We start from the raw sequence: 19,400 nt of genomic DNA on the forward strand, positions 1-19,400 counted from the left end.
CCTAAGCCCAAGAGCTGGAGGTTGCTATGAGCTGTGATGTCACAGCACTCTACAGAGGGTGACAAAGTAAAACTCTGTCTCTAATATATATATTATATATGTATATATAATATATATATTCTGAAATGAAAACCTCTAGATGGGAAGAATGCAGATGAAAGAAGAAAGGGTTAGTGAACTTGAAAATAGGTAAATAAAAATTATTTAATGTGAAGAACAAACAGAAAAAAGAAATTGAGAAGAAAAAAATAAAAGGAACCTCGGAGACCTTGGAACAGTATCAAAAGGTCTAACATATGTCACTGGAGTCCCAGATTAAAAGAGAGGTGGGGAGAAAAAAATGTTTTAAGAAATATTGACAAAATATTTCCCCAACTTAATGACTAACATAAATGTATACACTACAAGCTCAGCCAACCCCAAACAAGATAAATTAAAACTATGCCAAAGAATTTCATAGTCAAATGCAGTCAGACAAAAATGACACATTACATACAGGGGAAAACAGTTCGAATTTTCACCGACTTCTCATCTCATCTGGGGTAAAGCCAGCTTCCCTGTTTGCAAGGAGCCCTGTGGAAAGGCACTCGAAGTAAAGAAGTGATGTCTTCAGCCAAAAAGCAGCAGAGATCGGAAGCCAGCCAAAAGCCACCTAAAGCAAGCTTGGCAGACGGTGGCTATTGTGAAAATGCCCCAGAGAAACCCTCCTATCACACTGCAGAATCGAATGTCAAGTCCTTTGCAACCATAAACTTGTCTGGTTGGACAATAGTATGGTCACCTACCTTTCCTACTTTACTTAAATTCTCCACTTCTTTTAATAAAAATAAACATAATGATTTATAGTTTTCAAAGAGGTTTCATATGCAAGCTCTCATTCTGATTTTGATTCTCATTACAGTATTATAACAATGGGAGGAAATGTGTCTTCACTTTTCAGATGGAATGCTGATGCAGAGAAAATTATTACCAGAGATCATACAGAAACTTGCCCAGGGTCATAGGGTTATCAGAAATATTATTAACTCTTGTATGCTTTCATTTGCAATTTCTATACCCTGTCCTCCCCTCAAAATCCAAAACGGTGGGTACATTTAGAACAAAATCATAAGTGAAAAAATTCTACTTCCCTTCTTTGTCTCATCTTAAATCCTGAATTAGAGGCCATACGTCGTGAGAAACATTCTGAGGCCAGATTATACTTTAATCATAGAACATAAACAAAAAGGAAGAATGGAACATAACATACTCCACTTCCCTTCTTTTACTTCCTTACACAACAGAAGCAAAACTAAAAGAGCATCTGAAAAACAAAGATATTCACACTCTCAGTTTGAGGTTCCACCTTCTGTTCCATCTCTAACCTTGACAACTTACCTGAGGCTCCAAGTCAGTCAAGTTCTTTGGCCTGAAGAGATGAAGCAGCAACAAATAAGAATGGAAGGGAAAGAAACAGACTAGAAGGAGAAGAAAAGGAAAAAAGATGCCAACATTTTAAATAAGAGACTCCACTGCAACCTGTACCTCCTTTCCTTTCAGAGACAATTATACTTCCATTTTAACGGAACTTTCATATTTTTTTCAAAGCATTTTCACATTTATTATTATTACAAATCTGTCCTCTTACTCCCAGGCAAGAAGCATAAAAGGTACAGAAAGAATAAGGTGTTTTCTGACAAAAAAGAACTGGTGGGCTGTGAACCCAACCTTAGGGTTCAAGGTGTTTTAAGTTTATTAACTTCAAGAATGCAAAATTATAAAATAGGAAGAATATAAAATTTTTCAAATTAGGTTTGGTTTCCTCACCTGAAACTGGCATGCACATTTCAAACCATCTCCATCTTCCTTACAGACACCTCCATATTTACATGATGATTCATCACAAACTCTTATGTCCGACTCCCTCACATTTAATTCTGCAAAAGAGAAAAAATCGTTTCACATATATACTTGGCTTTTTGGATCCAAATGTATATACGTAAATAAAAAAAAAAAATCCTTAAAATGTGTTGGGCACCCCATTCACAAGTAGAGTAAAAAGACATAATACACAAAAAGAAGTTCCATAAGATACAGACGTTCAGTATTCCCCAAGGAGAATCCTATGTAATAATATACCTAAACGTAACCCAAACCAAAATAAAAATTAAAAGTTCAGGATTTAGCATAATTTCCAAAAGTAAATCTATGGAATTCTGTTTTGGCCAACCAAGACGTTAAGGTAATAATCTCACTATTTTTCATTTAACATTTTATGTTATTTTTCTAGTGAGTAAACTGCTTTTAAGGATAACAAGAATAACTGAAAATAATCTTAACTCTTTTAGTACACAAAATAAATTCCAGGTAATCATTATTCACTCTAGACAAACGATTTTAATAAAAGAATAGTGAGCTTGAATTTTATACAGTAGTTACCACTATATATGCAGCATTTATGTACACAGAATTAAAGAGATTCAAATTCTTATTCGACTTAAACTCCGAACAGACTGATTTAACTTGACTCTACACAGCAAGCAGAGTCAATCAACAAGACAGAATTCTGTGGCTATTTTGTTCCTGTTCCAACACTATTCAGTCTTGCTCTGGAAACATTAAATTAAAGTTTCTTGGAAACCAAATAAATTGATTCAAGCTTAGTGTGAAGTAAAGCTGCCAATCACATGGAATTGAGTGAAAATCACTGCAATGTAATTTTCCTACCCTTTGCATTGGGAATAAGAGCTTTGACAACTCCCTGTGCTAATGTTAAAAATAAACAAATGACTGTTTTTTACCCCAGCGTCATGATGAACACATGGGTCTGGGAGCAGAGAGGCCTAGGTTAACTTCTGATTCTGCCACTCAAAAGCTGAAAGACTCTGGGAAGACAGCAAGTTCTTCTGCATCTCTAAATGATGTCCTGGCAAACAGATCTCAGGGAGCAATTCTTCAGCAATCCTCCAATCCTGACTGTTCTCTATTTCTAGATTTCAAAGCAGTACTCAGTAGACCAAGGCAAAGAGATGCCACGTCCAGTGATAACTGTCCCAGTGACATTTCATAGCCTCTTTCTGCCTCCACTGCTCTGCAAAGATTGTCTTAGGTCTCCCAGGAGACTGAGCCTCTGAGGAGCTGGCGGTCTAATACCTGAATACCCAAGGAGTCAATCGTCAACAGCACTTATCTGAGGGACTACTGCGAACCAAGCACCACACTAGGATCTTGTCTAGTGGATTTCCAAAACAAAGGTTTTCTTCTCCTTAAATGATCTCAGGTTCACAGAACTGGATCACTCTGAAGTTCAAGCATTAAAAAAAAAAAAAAAAGACATGAACGGAAACTTAAAGAGAAAACTAACACAGCAGTTTTGTAATTCTCACTGCTTCACACACTAATCCAGGTACAGAAGTTCGTCCTTGGTTGTCCTTACCTCCCAGTAAAAACTGCAAAATCCCTCACTTTGCTTTCCCTCCATCACCTGCTTTAGCCCTTGGGGTTCAATCCTAGTTTGGGGGAGTGTTCCCAGTTTATCTGGACTCCTGCTGGGAACTTCCACAGGGTCCGGCTCAAATTACTGTCAAATACACATCTTCAGACTCAAGGAAGATAACTAAACATTACTAAAGAACCACACTGGGAAAGAGGGTAAGAATGTATAAAATCTCTGCTCAACTACACACTTTGAGGGTCACACAAGTTTGAGGGTCACAGAAATAAGAATTGCATGGATCGAAAATAAAAACATAGGGCATTTCTCTTTTTAATTTCTTCATAGGCTTAAAGTTCACCATGGGTTCTATTACAATCTATGAAACAATCAGACATAAAAAACAAGAATAAGCAACATTTTCATTTTGTCTGTAGGTCAAAATCATGCTCTGAATTACAACTTCCTACCTTGGCTTGAGATTCTTTTGAGTTGTAATGTTTTTACCTGTCACATTTTATAGGTGTAGTGGATTATAAACTAAAACCCCTAAGCTATCCCTCCCCACACCAAGATTCACATGTTTGGTGACCTCAATACATCTGTCTGCATGAGGGACTAAGGAATGTTTTAGGAAAATAATCTTCTAGGCAGAAAAGCTTGGCTCAACAAACAAAGCCTTGGACAAGAGTAATGATGGTGCCTATCACTGGGACGGCCCCAAGAGCCCATCCTAACAGAAACAGAGGGGCCACAATAAGAACTAAATAATGGCTTTCCCTAAAAACTCTGAAGCAAAAAGGTAGGAAGAGCTCCGCTTTGACGCTAACGTGACAAGAGAATATATACAAGCGGAGAACAGGGCATGAGGCATCTCAACAGCACCTGGCTATCAGCAGCACACCTGGCAGGACAGCACAAGGCCGAAGAGATTAAGTAGCGTCAGGGAAGGAGTATCCCTCTGATACCCACAGGCGGTACCGACATGTGACTCTGCAGGGGTAGCAAACATGGTAGAAGACGACGACAGGTGCCATATGGCAGTGGCTAGAACACATTAGTTAACCTGTATGACACACGCTCTCAAGAATAAACTCGAGAGGGGGACATTTATGACAGAGTTAGAGGTCCTACACTGATAAAGGTAAAAGTCATAAAATGCTGATCGTTCATATTTTATGCCCATCTTACTACCAAATTGATGCTATTTTCATGTGTGTTTATGTGTTAATGTGTTCATTTAGTTGTTCATAAGCATCTCCTATGTATCTAATACTATACCAAGAATTTGGGACACAGAAAAATACATAACAGGGAGCATATGATCTTGCTAACATATGGAATAATTTGTGATGAATTCAACATAGTCTGTGATCATATAGTCTATCATTACTCTAAGAGTTTCAAGAAGTAGTAGGTAAAAATGGATTTGAAGCACAGGGTGTTGTGTCAGAAAAGGTTAAGACTTGCACTAACCTTGAGAAGTCAACAAGGCTTTTTCCTGATAATAAAACTAATATAGAATCATTAGAAAGAATTTAGAAAAGACATTTTAAAATAATGTTTTAACTGCCTACAACATGTGAGGTTTTAACTGCCTACAACATGTGAGTAATATTAAAAGATAAAAAAGATAGTTTTTTTTTATCTAGGAAAACAATGTAAGTAAAGACAAAGTAATTTAATGGTACACACAAACAACACCTAGTATTGGTATCACTGGTTTGCAAACCATGTTCCTTAGGAAAACTGGTGTCCCAGACGGAGGTGTACTTTCATTAAAGTCAAATAAGAATTTTATTTTCTCATTTGCGAAGGGAAAAAAAATCAATGAAAGCGATTTTCATTTTAAGGGGTTTTTTTTCATTTGTATTTCTTAAACTTTAAATAGCTGAGATTACTTCTTTCCTAGCCATCAAGAATAAGTAAAAAATATGAATAAAAATAAGTAAGGAATAAGAAGAGAAAAGTGTTTTATGAGAACACAAGGTAATTAATGTCACAAGTTCATGAGTGTGTATTTTAAATTGGTTTGGTTTTTTTTGTTTTTTTTTTTTTGGTTTTTGGCTGGGGCTAGGTTTGAACCTGCCACCTCTGGTATATGGGACTGGCGCCCTACTCCTTGAGCCACAGGCACCACCCTTAAATTGTTTTGTAAATGTGGCAGTCACTGCTAATTGCCTACCTTGGATCCATTCTCCCCTTTTTACTGAGTAAGAGAACCCTCATTTTGTGCAGGCAAACAAGGTACTCAGCTAAACACCTGTATTTACCAGTCTCCATTGCCACAGTTCACATACAGTCACTGTCCCTTCCTCCTTCATTCTTTCATTCTGTTTCCTGACTGTACAGCAAACCTGTTGCCTAAGGTTGAAGAAATGACAGAAGCAAGAGAATATAAAGATAGAAAAATAATAGAATCATCCACACATAGTGCGGATTTCAACCCTCCAGATTTACTGTTCCAAGAAATACTGTTTATAAATTAATATATATTTTTAAGCCTTTATTTTATGAGCCACTACTGGTCAGATCACTGGTACACACAGGTAAACACAATCCCAATAGAATGACTGTATGTAAATTTAACTTAGATAAATTGTGCTACATCATAATCCACATGCTAAAATTCATCAAGAGCATCATGATTTCCTGGTGCTCTGACTCCTACCACATTCCAGATCCCATCGCCTTAGCTCAAGCACAGTACAGAAGGAATCATCTTCCAAATGTTCTTTCTTTTCAAGTATTCTGGTACATTACCAAGCATCAAGAGGACACTCTACTACCTGTAGATGGTGACAATGATTACACACCTGCCTTCCTGGAACAAAACAGAAATTCAGCAAATAGATGAGCCATTACTAAGACCCTCAAAAATCAATTCTCCAAACAGAAATATTTTATACAAAGAAGCATTCCTAAGAGTTGCTCAAAACAAAAATATTTTTCTGTTTGCAAATTTGCCCCACATTTCTTGAAATGTAAACTTGACTCAAATTTCATTAACATTTCAAAGCTGAGAAACAATACACACTAGAGGAAAGAGGCCTGCTTCCTGTGAACCTAAGCTGCCAAAATCCCCTACTATGGGCGTGACTAACTAGGTACAAGCTGTGGTTCAGCAGCCCTCCGAAGTAATATGACTTTTCTACCACCCTTCCATTAAGTGGAAGGTAGCTCTTGGGATCTTATGACTTAGCTTTACATTTAAATATCAAACACAATCACTAAAAGAAAAATAAAGAAAGATAAAAAGCAATCTCCAAGATCTTAGGACAAGTATTTTCCATTTCAATACAGGGACCTAAATATAATGACTTCACATTTATGACAAGCCACAGTTCAAAATAGGGGTCCGTCCTTTAAGAATGCCTTAACCTCTAGCAAGCCTGGTTTAGAAAGGAGCAAAACAGTTTCTTCCTTCTTTTCATTAAAAATCCCAACCTTTTAGGACAGGCACAGTGGCTCATACCTATAATCCTAGCACTCTGGGATGCTGAGGTGGGTGGATTCCTTAAACTCATGAGTTCCAGACCAGTCTGAGCAAGAGCGAGACCCCATCACTACTACTAATAGAAAAATTAAGGCAAGAGGATCGCTTGAGCCCAAGAGTCATAGGTTGCTGTGAGCTATGATGACAGCATGGCACTCTACCCAGAGTGACAGGTTGAGACTCTGTCTCAAAAAAAAAAAAAAGCCCAACCTCTTATTCTAAAGATCCAAAAGCTTTTCTCTTAAGTCTTCCTTAGGTCTTTTCTGGACCTTTCTTACAGCAGTATACACTCCTGGCCTCCCCTTCTAACCCAATAGGCTTCATTATCTCCCCCGCCCCCCAACTCTCTGACCTCTTCTCATTTACTCAATCCTTTTTCCTTCTCCTGCGGTCTAGTTCATGTAGCGCTCTTCTAACTTATCTCCAACTTAATTAACCCTTCAGATTAAACTAAGCATGTTACTCTCTGTAAAACCTACCGACCTATGCCTCTGGCACAAAGAATCCTCACAGCTACTAGGTCACTTTAGCTCCAACAAGGGAGTTCTTGTGCTGAGGTCAGTTATATGCTACCCAGCCTAAGTATGCCAACTCTATTTGTTACCAAAATTACATGATTTTGACAATATGAATGATAATAAATTGGTTCTATGAAAACTAAATTGAAAGACTTGAATAAGGTAAGCTGCTTTTTAAAAAATGCAGTTGCATTTTGAATTCTTTTCTTTTTTTTTTTTGAGTTTTTGGCCAGGGCTGGGTTTGAACCCACCACGTCCGGTATATGGGGCTGGTGCCCTACTCCTTGAGCCACAGGTGCCATGCCCTGTATTTAGAATTCCGTATCCACAAGTCTAAATTCCTTTTTTTAAAGGCATTAAAGCTGGAATTTGTAATCAATGCATTGCAAATGTGGTTTATTCAAGAAAGAAAGAAAAAAGAAAAATCTGGGCCTACTTTCAAAACATTTGATCAATATGTACTTTTGTTTTTAAGTTAAAATGTTATTTGCATTTATAAATCATTTTTGTGACTCCTCACTTTAAATAATTTTCTCAATTAACTACTTAACAGAATCTTATAAACCGAAGACACAAGGGTTCCTACTGTATCTAAAAATGTTCTGCCTTCCGACATTCCCCTGTCACCTCCTCTTGTTCAATCTCTCACATTCTCATTCACACCCACTACATCAGGTCTCCCAACCTGGTTTTCCCAATTTTATTAGAGTTATGTCATCTGCTTTTGCCAGTGCTGTTTCTAGTCTTCAAAGCACTGCCTGAAAATTCCTATAAATGCATGTTCTCTAAGACCATCTTTACAGGTGAAAAGCTTTAGTTCGTCTCAATTGATTCCTGATCGACTCCCCCCAGGACATACTCAGACTTTTTACCTGTGTTCTTAAAATTTCAATCAGTCTATACTAAATTGTTTAGATGCTAACAGTATTTGGGGAAACCTGTACTTCTTCAAAAAAGCACACCAGTCCAGTTCAACAGGAGCCCTGCTGGATGGTTTCACTCCTGAAACAAGCCTAGTTTGTTCCATCTATATCCAACTCCTATGAAACAGTTCCATGATCTCTTATTGAAAACAGCCAAAATATTTCGGGTGGCGCCATGGCTCAGTGAGTAGGGCGCCAGCCCCAGACATCGAGGATGGCAGGTTTGAACCCAGCCCCAGCCAAACTGCAACAAAAACTAGCTAGGCATTGTGGCGGGCGCCTATAGTCCCAGCTACTTGGGAGGCTGAGGTAAGAGAATTGCCTAAGCCCAAGAGCTGGAGGTTAATGTGAGCTGTGACGGGCGACAAAGTGAGACTCTGTCTCTAAAAAAAAAAAAAAGAAAGAAAACAGCGAAAATATTTAAACATTTAAAATATCCCACACCAGGAAATGGCATGGTACAGCCACAGAATATTATACAGCTACTTAATGTGGAATATTATGTAACGTGGAAATATGCTCATGAAAAGTGAAAAAACCGAACACAAAATTTGTACACATATACTACAATTACACATATAAAACACTTAGGAAAATCCAGCCAGGAAAAAACAAAATATTAGTAATAGCAACTGTGTTAGACCAGTTGAACAATGGTGTGGTTTTCCCTCTTCAAGTTTCTCTATTGGTTATTATGGGGAAGGAATCATCACCACCCTAACAAGAGTACAGTGATTTGGGGAGGAGATTTAGAGGGAAAAGGCCAGAAACCAAACTGCATGATCACAGCCAACCCCACCACCCACCCCTAATCACAGTCAAGGCTAGTATTTCTGGCCAACTTTCCACATTAGCCAAAGATTAGCCCCTGCTTCGAATATCAGCCCCTCTCAAGTAGGAAGCAACTCTAAGTAAAATTAGCCCCTGGTGCAAAGATTTGTCCCTGGGCAGAAGAGACTCCCCTAGCACCCCCCTCCCACATTCCAACTACACTGACAAGGCTAATAAAAGCCTCCTGGAGTTACTCAACAGAGCTGACTTCTGGTCAGACACCTTTCTGCTCTCTCCTCCTAGTAAAACTTCACCTTGATCCCAGGACTGGCCTCCTCTCCTTCTTGTGGACCACCATCCCAAATCTACCCTCAAACCCCTCAGTTATTACATAACGGAGGAAAAGAAAACTCAGTGTGCTTTCAAACACGACCCAGAGGCAGTTTACTATACACTGCACAGAGTGTGAGTGTGGCAGTCTAAAAGAGCAACGATATGTGCTAGTTTTTCCTCCTTTTAGGGTAACATTTCCCCTTGATACTACAATGATTAGTGACGAGATAATGTATATAAAAGCAACAGTGTCTAGGACAAGTAGGTATACAACAAAGATTCACTTTCCTCAGGTATAACTCGACTCTCAATTGATCTGCGGCATAGGTCTAACAACACAAACCACTAAAAATACATTTCGGGGTAAAAAAGAAATCAAGCAACAAATTTAGCACATTGTCTTCAAGTCCCTGAAAATCAGAAGAATCAGAAATTAAAATTGTCTTCAACTTGTTTGCTAAATTAACCATATTACATTAGTAATCCTTTACTTCTATAAAGATATAGGGGAAATAAACTTTACTTACTATTCATGATACAAAACCAAAAGCCGTTTACATTAATATTAAACAGCATCAACAGCAGAGATGTCTAAAACTTCTCTAAGCTATATTTAACGAAAGAAGTTTCACATATGCCACACAATTACATCTGATTCCGATATTTTTCATTCCACTCTGCATTCTACTGCCAACCACCCTTTGTTAAGCAACACTTTGCTCCTGTCAATCCTCCACCCCCACACCTGCAATCTTTCCCTGCTGCCTGCTTCACTTCTAAACACCTGTGTCAGGAAACGTCAGGAAAGGTGACAGGGAGGGACGACTACTGCAGGATTAGGTGGAAGAAAAGACCTGGATGCCAAGTCGAGTAATAAAGGATCTCAGGGTCTTCCCAGACCTATCCAGTCCTAGCAAAGATCACCAACGGCAGGACTATCTCCCTCATTCCTGTTTCCAATCTCTGGGATTCTGACACCAGCTTGGCAAAACTATGTGCTTCCCTCTCAGACTCATAAACTGAATCTGTTATGATGCAGTCATTAAAAATGAGGAAAAATCTCTACATTTCCTGACATGATACACCAAATTTTTTTATAAAAGGCAGATTTTGTTAAATGTATAAAACAACTTTTTTTAGTGCATATTTAAAAATCTGGATGGTATGTAACACCAAAATATAAACCACAGTTATCTCTTGCTGGAATTTAAATTTTTTTCTTCATGATTCTACATGTTTTATAATGAACTTGCATTGCTTTTAAAATCAGATGAAACAATTACGTGCTATAGTATTTAAGAACCTTGAAAATGTTAGGCTAAGAGAAAAAAGCCAGGACACAAGGCCACATATTGTATGATTCTATTTATGTGAAACAAAACGTCCAGAATAAGTAAATCCATAGAGATTTAAAGTCTCCCTGTGGTTGCCAGGAGAATGGGGTGGGGAGTAATGGGACCAATTGTTAACAGGTACAGATATTCTTTGGGGGGTGACGGAAATGTTCTGTAAGTAGTAAATAGTGATTGTGGCTGCACAATATAGTGAATATACGAAAACCATTTTAAAATGTTGAATTTCATGTTATGAGAATTATCTCAAAAACTAGAAAAAATATTTAAAATCACATAAAACAATCACGCTAAATTTTAGGAAACTGAAAAAAAAAAAAAAAACAAGCATTAGAATTTTTTTTTTTTTTTTTTGAGATGTATACCCTGGCACCAGACCACCCCGTTCAGCATCCTGGCTCTCCCTCTTACCAGCTGTGTGATCTTAGTAATTCTGTGCCTCTACTTCCTCACTTGTAAAATGGAGACAATAACAGTATCTATCTTAAAATGCTGATGGAAGATTAACGATACTACAGAAAGCACTTAGAACAGAGTAAATATATATTAATTAATGAACACAGTAAATATATATTAACTGTTACCTACTAAATTTTATTTCATTAGCCCAGTGCTAGAGAGAGTGTGGAAAAATGAGCACTCAAACCAACTGTGGGAGTACATAGTAGCACAACCTCTTATGGGTCCATATGTACTGAAATTGTAATTGCTTTTATCCTTTTACCGAATTCTACTTCTAAGAAATTATGACAGATGTAAAAGGAAAACATACAAAACTGTATGAGACCGTTAACATCAGCATTTGTTACAACAGCAAAGTGGGGAACAACGTGCCTATCTGTTGGGAATTAAATAAAATAGTAAAAAAATACTACGCAGACCTCAACCATGCGGCAGAAACACATATTTTGATATGAAATGAAGACCAAGACCTACTGTGAAATGAAGAAAAAAGCAGATTATAAAACTATACATAGTTATAATCTCTTATATTTTGCAACATATACATGTTTGCATATATAAGATTTTACAAGTACCTTCAACAAACTTCATCCATTGCTTTATTTGACTCTGAAATGTATATTTAGTGAGTTACAGCTGGGGAAAGTGAATCTTTGTTGTATACCTACTTGTTCTAGACACTGTTGCTTTTAAATACATTATCTCATCTCTAATCATTACAGTATCAAGGGAAAATATTTTTTAAAATCAATAATAAATCTAAACACAACAATAATGCCCTCTGGAAGTAACCAGAAGCCAGAGAAATCACCCATAAAGACAAAAATCTACACAAAACCTGCAAATTGGCACTGGAGAACCTGACACTGAGTAATGTAAAAGAGAATTTAAAAAAGACTACACAAAATTCTGGTACATTAGAAAAGAGTTCTAGATTTAGGATTAATTATTTGATTAAGTAAGTATATGATCTTGGCCAACCACTAAATCTGAGAAATCCCAGTGTTTGGAATATAAAATGAGTATAATTATCCCTCATAGGACTGCAAGGATTGCAAAAGAGCACTAAAACTATAAAAGATACCGCTGAAACTGCCAAAACCAAATTTGAAAAGACACTGCCACACCCTTGAGTCCTAAAAAATTATTGTAAAATAGTAAAGAATTTCTTTTAAAGGTTTTCAGGGGTCCTCAAACTTTTTAAACAGGGGGCCAGTTCAATGTCCCTCAGACTGTTGGAGGGCTGGACCATAGTTTAAAAAAAAAAAACTATGAACAAATTCCTATGTATACTGCACATATCTTATTTTGAAGTAAAAAAACAAAATGAGAACAAATACAATCACACTTCTGCATGTGGCCCGCGGGCCGTAGTTTGAGGACCCCTGGTTTAAATAAATGGGAATTAGAAAGTGACTATGGTAAACACAAGAATACCACCCAAAAACTATCTCAAACCACTTTAAAATGGAAAACAAAAAGCTATGAAAAATGAATACAGGATACTAAAACAAAGAATGAGCTGACTTACAAACAATGCAGAATCTAAATTTATTAATTAGACTGCATGTAACAGAAATGGCAAAGCAATATCAGCAGTTTAGCTTCACTTGCAAAACATTATTAGATGAAATAAACTGAATTTTAAAATCCCAAAAGGAGATCTGACCTGTGAACAGTGGCTTCAGTATAAACAGAAAATGCCAAAGCAAAACACTATTAACAAAAATAAAAGTTCAAAATCTGTCATAAAAATAAAACAATTTAGGCTCAGCACCCATAGCCCAGCAGTTAGGGCGCCAGCCACATGCACCAGAGCTGGTGGGTTCAAACCCAGCCAGGGCCTGCTAAAACGAAAAATAGCTAAGCATTGTGGCAAGCGCCTGTTGTTCCAATTACTTGGGAGGCTGAGGCAAAAGAATTGCTTAAGCCCAAGAGTTGGAGGTTGCGGTGAGCTGTGACGCCATGGCACTCTACTGAGGGTGACAAAGACACTGTCTCAAAAAAAAAAAAAGAAAGAAACAATTTAGCATAAACACATTAAGAGAATGGCAATCATCACAGATTTCCTCTTTATATTTTTCATATTCCTGAAGTTTCAACATAAATCATGTACTGCTTTTATGACAAAAAATAAGTATCAGGGTTTTGTCTCTTCTTTTTTTAACCATAGGGGAAAAAAGACTGAAAATACTTGCACAAAAATGAGAGAAACAGAGCTGTGGTTGAAAACATAACACCTGCCAAAGTTTTTGAAGGCAGAAGAATGTGTTAAGAACTTTAGAACCTTAAATGACTTTTGAAAAAATGATGATACAAATGAGCCATGGAAAATACATGACACTTTTTAAAACTAAATGGATTTGAATAGTAATAGAGAATTAACAATAAATTAAGTAACCTAATAAGCTAAAAGCAAATACTGAGATTTGCTTTTAAGCTAAAAGCAAATACTGAGATTTGCTTTTAGCTTATTTTAAGATTTAAGATTTTAAGATTTAAACATAGAATTCCAAAGTGAATGAGAAGTATGCAAGCTCCCAAATTCCTCCTTTCTCCTATGAGAAATGCTAAAAATAGATTAATAGGAATAAAAAGAATAGTTCTGTTCAAACAATGTTCCTAACAATGTGGGGGGTGAGGGAAGTTGGGGATAACTGGGTTGAAGTTGCTTCCTAACTCTGCAGTCCCCAAGCTCCTGCCAGCAGGCCACACAGCAGAAGGTGAGCAGGGGGCAAAGCCAGTGAATCGTCCCCTGTATTTATAGCTGCTCCCTATCACTAGCATCACGCCTGAGCTATGTCTCCTGTCAGATTAGGGGAGACATTAAATTTTCACAGGAGCACAAACCCTACTATGAACTGTGCATATGAGGGATATGGGTTGCAAGCTCCTTATGAGAATCTAACGCCAAATGGTCTGAGATAGAGATGTACTGTGCTTGAATCATCCCCAGACCATCCCCAACACCTATTTGTGGAAAAACTGGATTCCATGAAACCAGTAACTAGGTATTTAGTGTTAGAAAGGGTGGAGACTTCTGTAATCATCTTTTAAAAACAGGGAAAATGAAAGATAACAAACATGAACTTAAGATGGTTGGTTATAACAAAGACAGTAACAGGTATTGGGGAGGATGTGGAAAATGGAACACTCATACCTAGCTGATGAAAATGTAAAATGGTGCACCTACTTTGGAAAACAGTTTGACAATTTCTCAAAATATTAAAGATAGAGTCACCATGTGATGTAGCAGTTCCACTCCTAGGTATATATCCAAGAGAATTAAAAGCATACAACCACACAAAAACTTGTACGTGAAATTCCACAGAAGCATTATTCGTGATAGTTAAAAAGTAGAAACCCAAATGTCTGCCAGTAGATAAAGTGATAAGTAAATGGATAAATAAGATAGGTATTGTCCAGACAAAAGAACATTATTCAGCCATAAAAAGAAATAAAATTCTGGGGCGGTGCCTGTGGCTCAAAAGGAGTAGGGCACTGGCTCCATATGCCAGAGGTGGTGGGTTCAAACCCAGCCCTGGCCAAAAACTGAAAAAACAGAAAAAAGAAATAAAATTCTGATACATGGTGGCCAGGTGCAGTGGCTCACACCTGTAATCCCAGCACTCTGTTGTTGTCATTGTTGTTTAGCAGGCCTAGGCCAGGTTTGAACCTGCCAGCCCTGGTGTATGTGACCGACGTCCTAACCACTGAGCAAAGGGCACCAGTACTCATCTTTTTCTGAGGCCGAGACAGGTGGATCACTTGAGCTCAGGAGTTAGAGACCAGCCTGAAGCAAGAGTGAGACCCTGTCTCTACTAAAAATAGAAAAACCAGCTGGATGCAGTGTTGGATGCCTGTAGTCCCAGCTACTCAGGAGGCTGAAGCAAGAGAATTGCTCAAGCCCAAAAGTATGAGGTTGATATGAGCTATGATGATGCCATGGCACTCTACCCAGGGCAACAATGTGAGACTCTGTCTCAAAAAAAAACTTCTGATATATGCTACAACATGGATCAACCTTAAAAACATAATGCTATGGTGCCCCATGATCACATTAATGTTCACAGCTATGATTTAATATTAATTAAAAAAAAACATAATGCTAAGTAAAAGAAGCTAATTACCAAACATATATATTGTATGATTCTATTTATATGAAACATCCAGAATTAGACAAATCTACAACAAAAGATAAATTAGTGGTTGCCTAGGGCTGGGAAAGTGGGGGTGGGAAATAGGAAATGAGTCCTTAAAAAGGTGGCACAGTGGCTCCCACCAGTAATCCTAGTGGGATTACTCTGGGAGCCCAAGGTGGGAGGATCCCTTGCGCTCAGGTGTTCAAGACCAGCCTGAGCAAAGGTGAAACCCAGTTTCTATTAAAAATAGAAAAATTAACCAGGTTTTGTGGTGGGTGCCTGTAGTCCCAGCTACTCAGGAGGCTGAGGCAGGAGGTTACCGTAAGTTAGGCTTACTCTATGTGACACTCCAACCTGAGGAAATGGGACACCAGAGTAAGACTCAAAAAAAAAGAACGTGAAGGTTTCTTTTGGGGGAGATGAAAATGTTCTAAAATTGACAGCAGTGATGGTTGCACAACCTCGTAACTATGCTAAAAACACTAGATTGTACACTTTAAAAAAGATACTGAGGGCAGCGCCTGTGGCTCAGTGGGTAAGGCGCTGGCCCCATATACTGAGGGTGGTGGGTTCAAACCCGGCTCCAGCCAAACTGCAACAAAAAAATTGCCAGGTGTTGTGGCAGGCGCCTGTAGTCCCAGCTACTCGGGAGGCTGAGGCAAGAGAATTGCCTAAGCCCAAGAGCTGGAGGTTGCTGCGAGCTATGATGCCATGGCACTCTACTGAGGGCAACAATGTGTGACTCTGTCTCTAAATAAATAAATAAATAAATAAAATGAAGGATAGCACAAATATCAATTACTTCATTTAATGTTAATGGGCTGAATGTCAGTGAATGTAGAATGATCTAAATCTCTATTGGGAAACAGATCCCAATACTTAAAAACTAAAATACAGAAAAAGATGAGTACCAGCGCCCTTTGCTCAGTGGTTAGGGCACCAGCCACAAACACCAGGACTGGCAGGTTCAAACCTGGCCTAGGCCTGCTAAACAACAATGACAACTACAACGACGACAACAAAAATAGCCAGGCATTGTGGCAGGCGCCTGCAGTCCCAGCTGCTTGGAAGGCGGAGGCTTAAGGGAAATCGCTTAAGCCCAAGAGTTTGAGATTACTGCAAGCTGTGACTCCACGGCACTCTATCAAAAAAAAAAAAAAAACATGGGCGGCACCTGTGGCTCAGTCGGTAAGGCGCCAGCCCCATATACCGAGGGTGACAGGTTCAAACCCGGCCCCGGCCAAACTGCAACCAAAAAATAGCCGGGCGTTGTGGTGGGCGCCTGTAGTCCCAGCTACTCGGGAGGCTGAGGCAAGAGAATCGCTTAAGCCCAGGAGTTGGAGGTTGCTGTGAGCTGTGTGAGGCCACGGCACTCTACTGAGGGCCATAAAGTGAGACTCTGTCTCTACCAAAAAAAAAAAAAAAAAAAAAATGAGTATTATGATAACTTCAGGAGATACTTTAAATCTACCCTATACGAAGGTGAAGAGTACAACAAATTATGAAACAAAACAATATTCAATGTATGTGTCTTAAATAGAAAAACAAAAAATAAGAAAAACTAAAAAATTTAAAAATAAACCTATAATCAAAGGCTTTACTATTTCATTAACAGATAATAAAAGAAAAAAAAGTGTAAACTAATACAAAACGTACATTAAGCCTTTTTCCTTGGGCCAAGTTGGTGGAGTCAGGTTCACCCCTCCTCCCATACTAGGAGATCCAGAGCCCAAGTGGGGGGGGGGAGAAAAAGTCAATGAAAGAGAGCGAGCTCATGCCTCACTAGACAGCCCTGACTGATTTTGGATGTAGAAATGAGAGTCAATGTTGCCAATGCTGCCTAGTTTAGAAGACAGGAAATCCAGATTTTTTAGTGAAACCTCCAGATTTTCAATGGTTGACAACAAATACAACTTTTTGAAATACTGTGCTAGTCCTCTCAATTCTTGCCCTTTCCACTGTCATCTTTCACCATGCTGTCAGTCTCTTCCCTTCTCTATTCCATTTTCACTGACTCCAGACTTTGCTTTCTATAACCAGTGTCACTCAAGCCCTTAAAAGTTTCCGGTTGTCTTTAGAGAAAAAGCCAAACCTGCAGATGGGCGTGAAGGCCTTCCACGGACTAATATGCTGGCAATGTGTAATTCATTTCCTGCCTTAATCCCCACAGTCTAGAATTCCTAAAAGACTCGCTTCTCTTTCCCACTTTTGTGCCTTTTCTTTTTTTTTTTTTTTTTGGCCGGGGCTGGGTTTGAACCCGCCACCTCCGGCATATGGGACTGGCGCCCTACCCGCTGAGCCACAGGCGCCGCCCCTTTTGTGCCTTTTCTAAAGACATTCCCTCAGCCTAGAATCCCCTTCCCAACTCTACTCAGTTTTGGTGTTCGTTCAGTCATTAATCCATCCCACAAATAAAAAGGTAAGGGTACCTGACTTTCTGCCAAACACCAATCCAGACACTGTTGACAGAGCAGCGAACAAAACAGGCAAAATTCCCTGCCTTCTTGGAGCCACATAAAGGGGACAGATAGTAAGTAAAATGTATAGTGGGCCACACAGGAAAAGGTGCTTTGGAATAACAAAAAAACATGAAGGAAGGTTAGGGAGAAAGCTGCAATTTTTTTTTTTTCTTTTAATAGAGACAGAGTCTCTCTTTAATGCCCTCGGTAGAGTGCCGTGGTGTCACACAGCTCACAGCAACCTCCAACTCCTGGGCCTAGGCGATTCTCTTACCTCAGCCTCCCGAGTAGCTGGGACTACAGGCGCCCACCACAACGCCCGGCTATTTCTTTGTTGCACTTTGGACGGGTTGGGCTCGAACTCGCAACCTTTGGTATATGGGGCCAGCGCCCTACCCACTGAGCCACAGGCACCACCCTGAAAGCTGCAATTTTAAGCCATCATTGAAGGTGACATTAGAGCAAACACCTGAAAGAGCTGAGGGGATAAATAACCAGGACAGAAGGTTCCAGGCAAAAGGCACACCAACAGCAAAGGCCTCAGGCAAAGACATGCCTAGTGTTTCAAGACATCCTACTAGCCCTGTACAGCCCAGCTCTAGTGCCACTTAATCTGGGAAAACTCTTTTGACTCCTACAATCAGAACTACTCATTCTTGTGACACTGTATCTGTACTCTCCTTAGGGCACCTTGTACAATAGAAACCCTCTTTTTGAACCAATTAGTCAGAAAGTCAGTTAAGGCAAGAAATCATTTTAAAATTATACATATTTTAATCATTTTGACTTCAAATACATAAATATACATTCACTTCCCAATCTAGCACCAAGATCTTTTAAGTGTTAAAGTATGCTAAATGCAGTTCCCCCACTTTCTTGGATAAACTATACCAATAATCCATTATCTACAATGTCCATTTTCCTTTCTTTTTAAGTAGAATAAAGACTTAAAAGCACCTGCAATGTTTTCTAGGAAATCCTTCTGAAAATTTACAGGGTTTCCCCACTCTTTCTTTCTTTTTTTTTTTTTTTGTAGAGACAGAGTCTCACTTTATGGCCCTCGGTAGAGTGCCGTGGCCTCACACAGCTCACAGCAACCTCCAACTCCTGGGCTTAAGCGATTCTCCTGCCTCAGCCTCCCGAGTAGCTGGGACTACAGGCGCCCGCCACAACGCCCGGCTATATTTTGGTTGCAGTTTGGCCGGGGCCGGGTTCGAACCCGCCACCCTCGGTATGTGGGGCCGGCGCCCCACCGACTGAGCCACAGGCGCCGCCCCCTTTTTTTTTTTTTTAAGAGACAGAATCTCACTTTGTTGCCCTCAGTTGAGGGCTGTGGCATCACAGCTCACAGCAACCTCCAGCTCTTGAACTTAGGCAATTCTTTTGCCTCAGCCTCCCAAGTACCTGGGAGGCTGCCACAACACCCAGCTATTTTGTTGTTGTTGTTGTTGTTGTTGTTGTTGATGCAGTTTGGCCGGGGCTGGATTTGGCCCCCTCAGTATATGGGGCCGGTGCCCTACTCACTGAGCCAC

At 39.2% G+C, this 19,400-nt stretch overlaps 1 protein-coding gene across 1 annotated transcript in view; it reads right to left on the bottom strand.

Annotated features, from left to right (window-relative positions):
• The window catches only part of LOC128569331 (myb/SANT-like DNA-binding domain-containing protein 3), a 154,020-nt gene that overhangs the window by 80,751 nt on the left and 53,869 nt on the right, over window positions 1-19,400 (bottom strand). The window contains exon 2 of the mRNA XM_053567510.1: window positions 1,807-1,916. Within this exon, the coding sequence (XP_053423485.1) occupies window positions 1,807-1,916 (110 nt within the window). The remainder of the gene's footprint in view (window positions 1-1,806; window positions 1,917-19,400) is intronic.

The sequence above is a fragment of the Nycticebus coucang genome, chromosome 2 (assembly GCF_027406575.1).
Source record: "Nycticebus coucang isolate mNycCou1 chromosome 2, mNycCou1.pri, whole genome shotgun sequence".
Taxonomy (NCBI): Eukaryota; Metazoa; Chordata; class Mammalia; order Primates; family Lorisidae; genus Nycticebus; species Nycticebus coucang.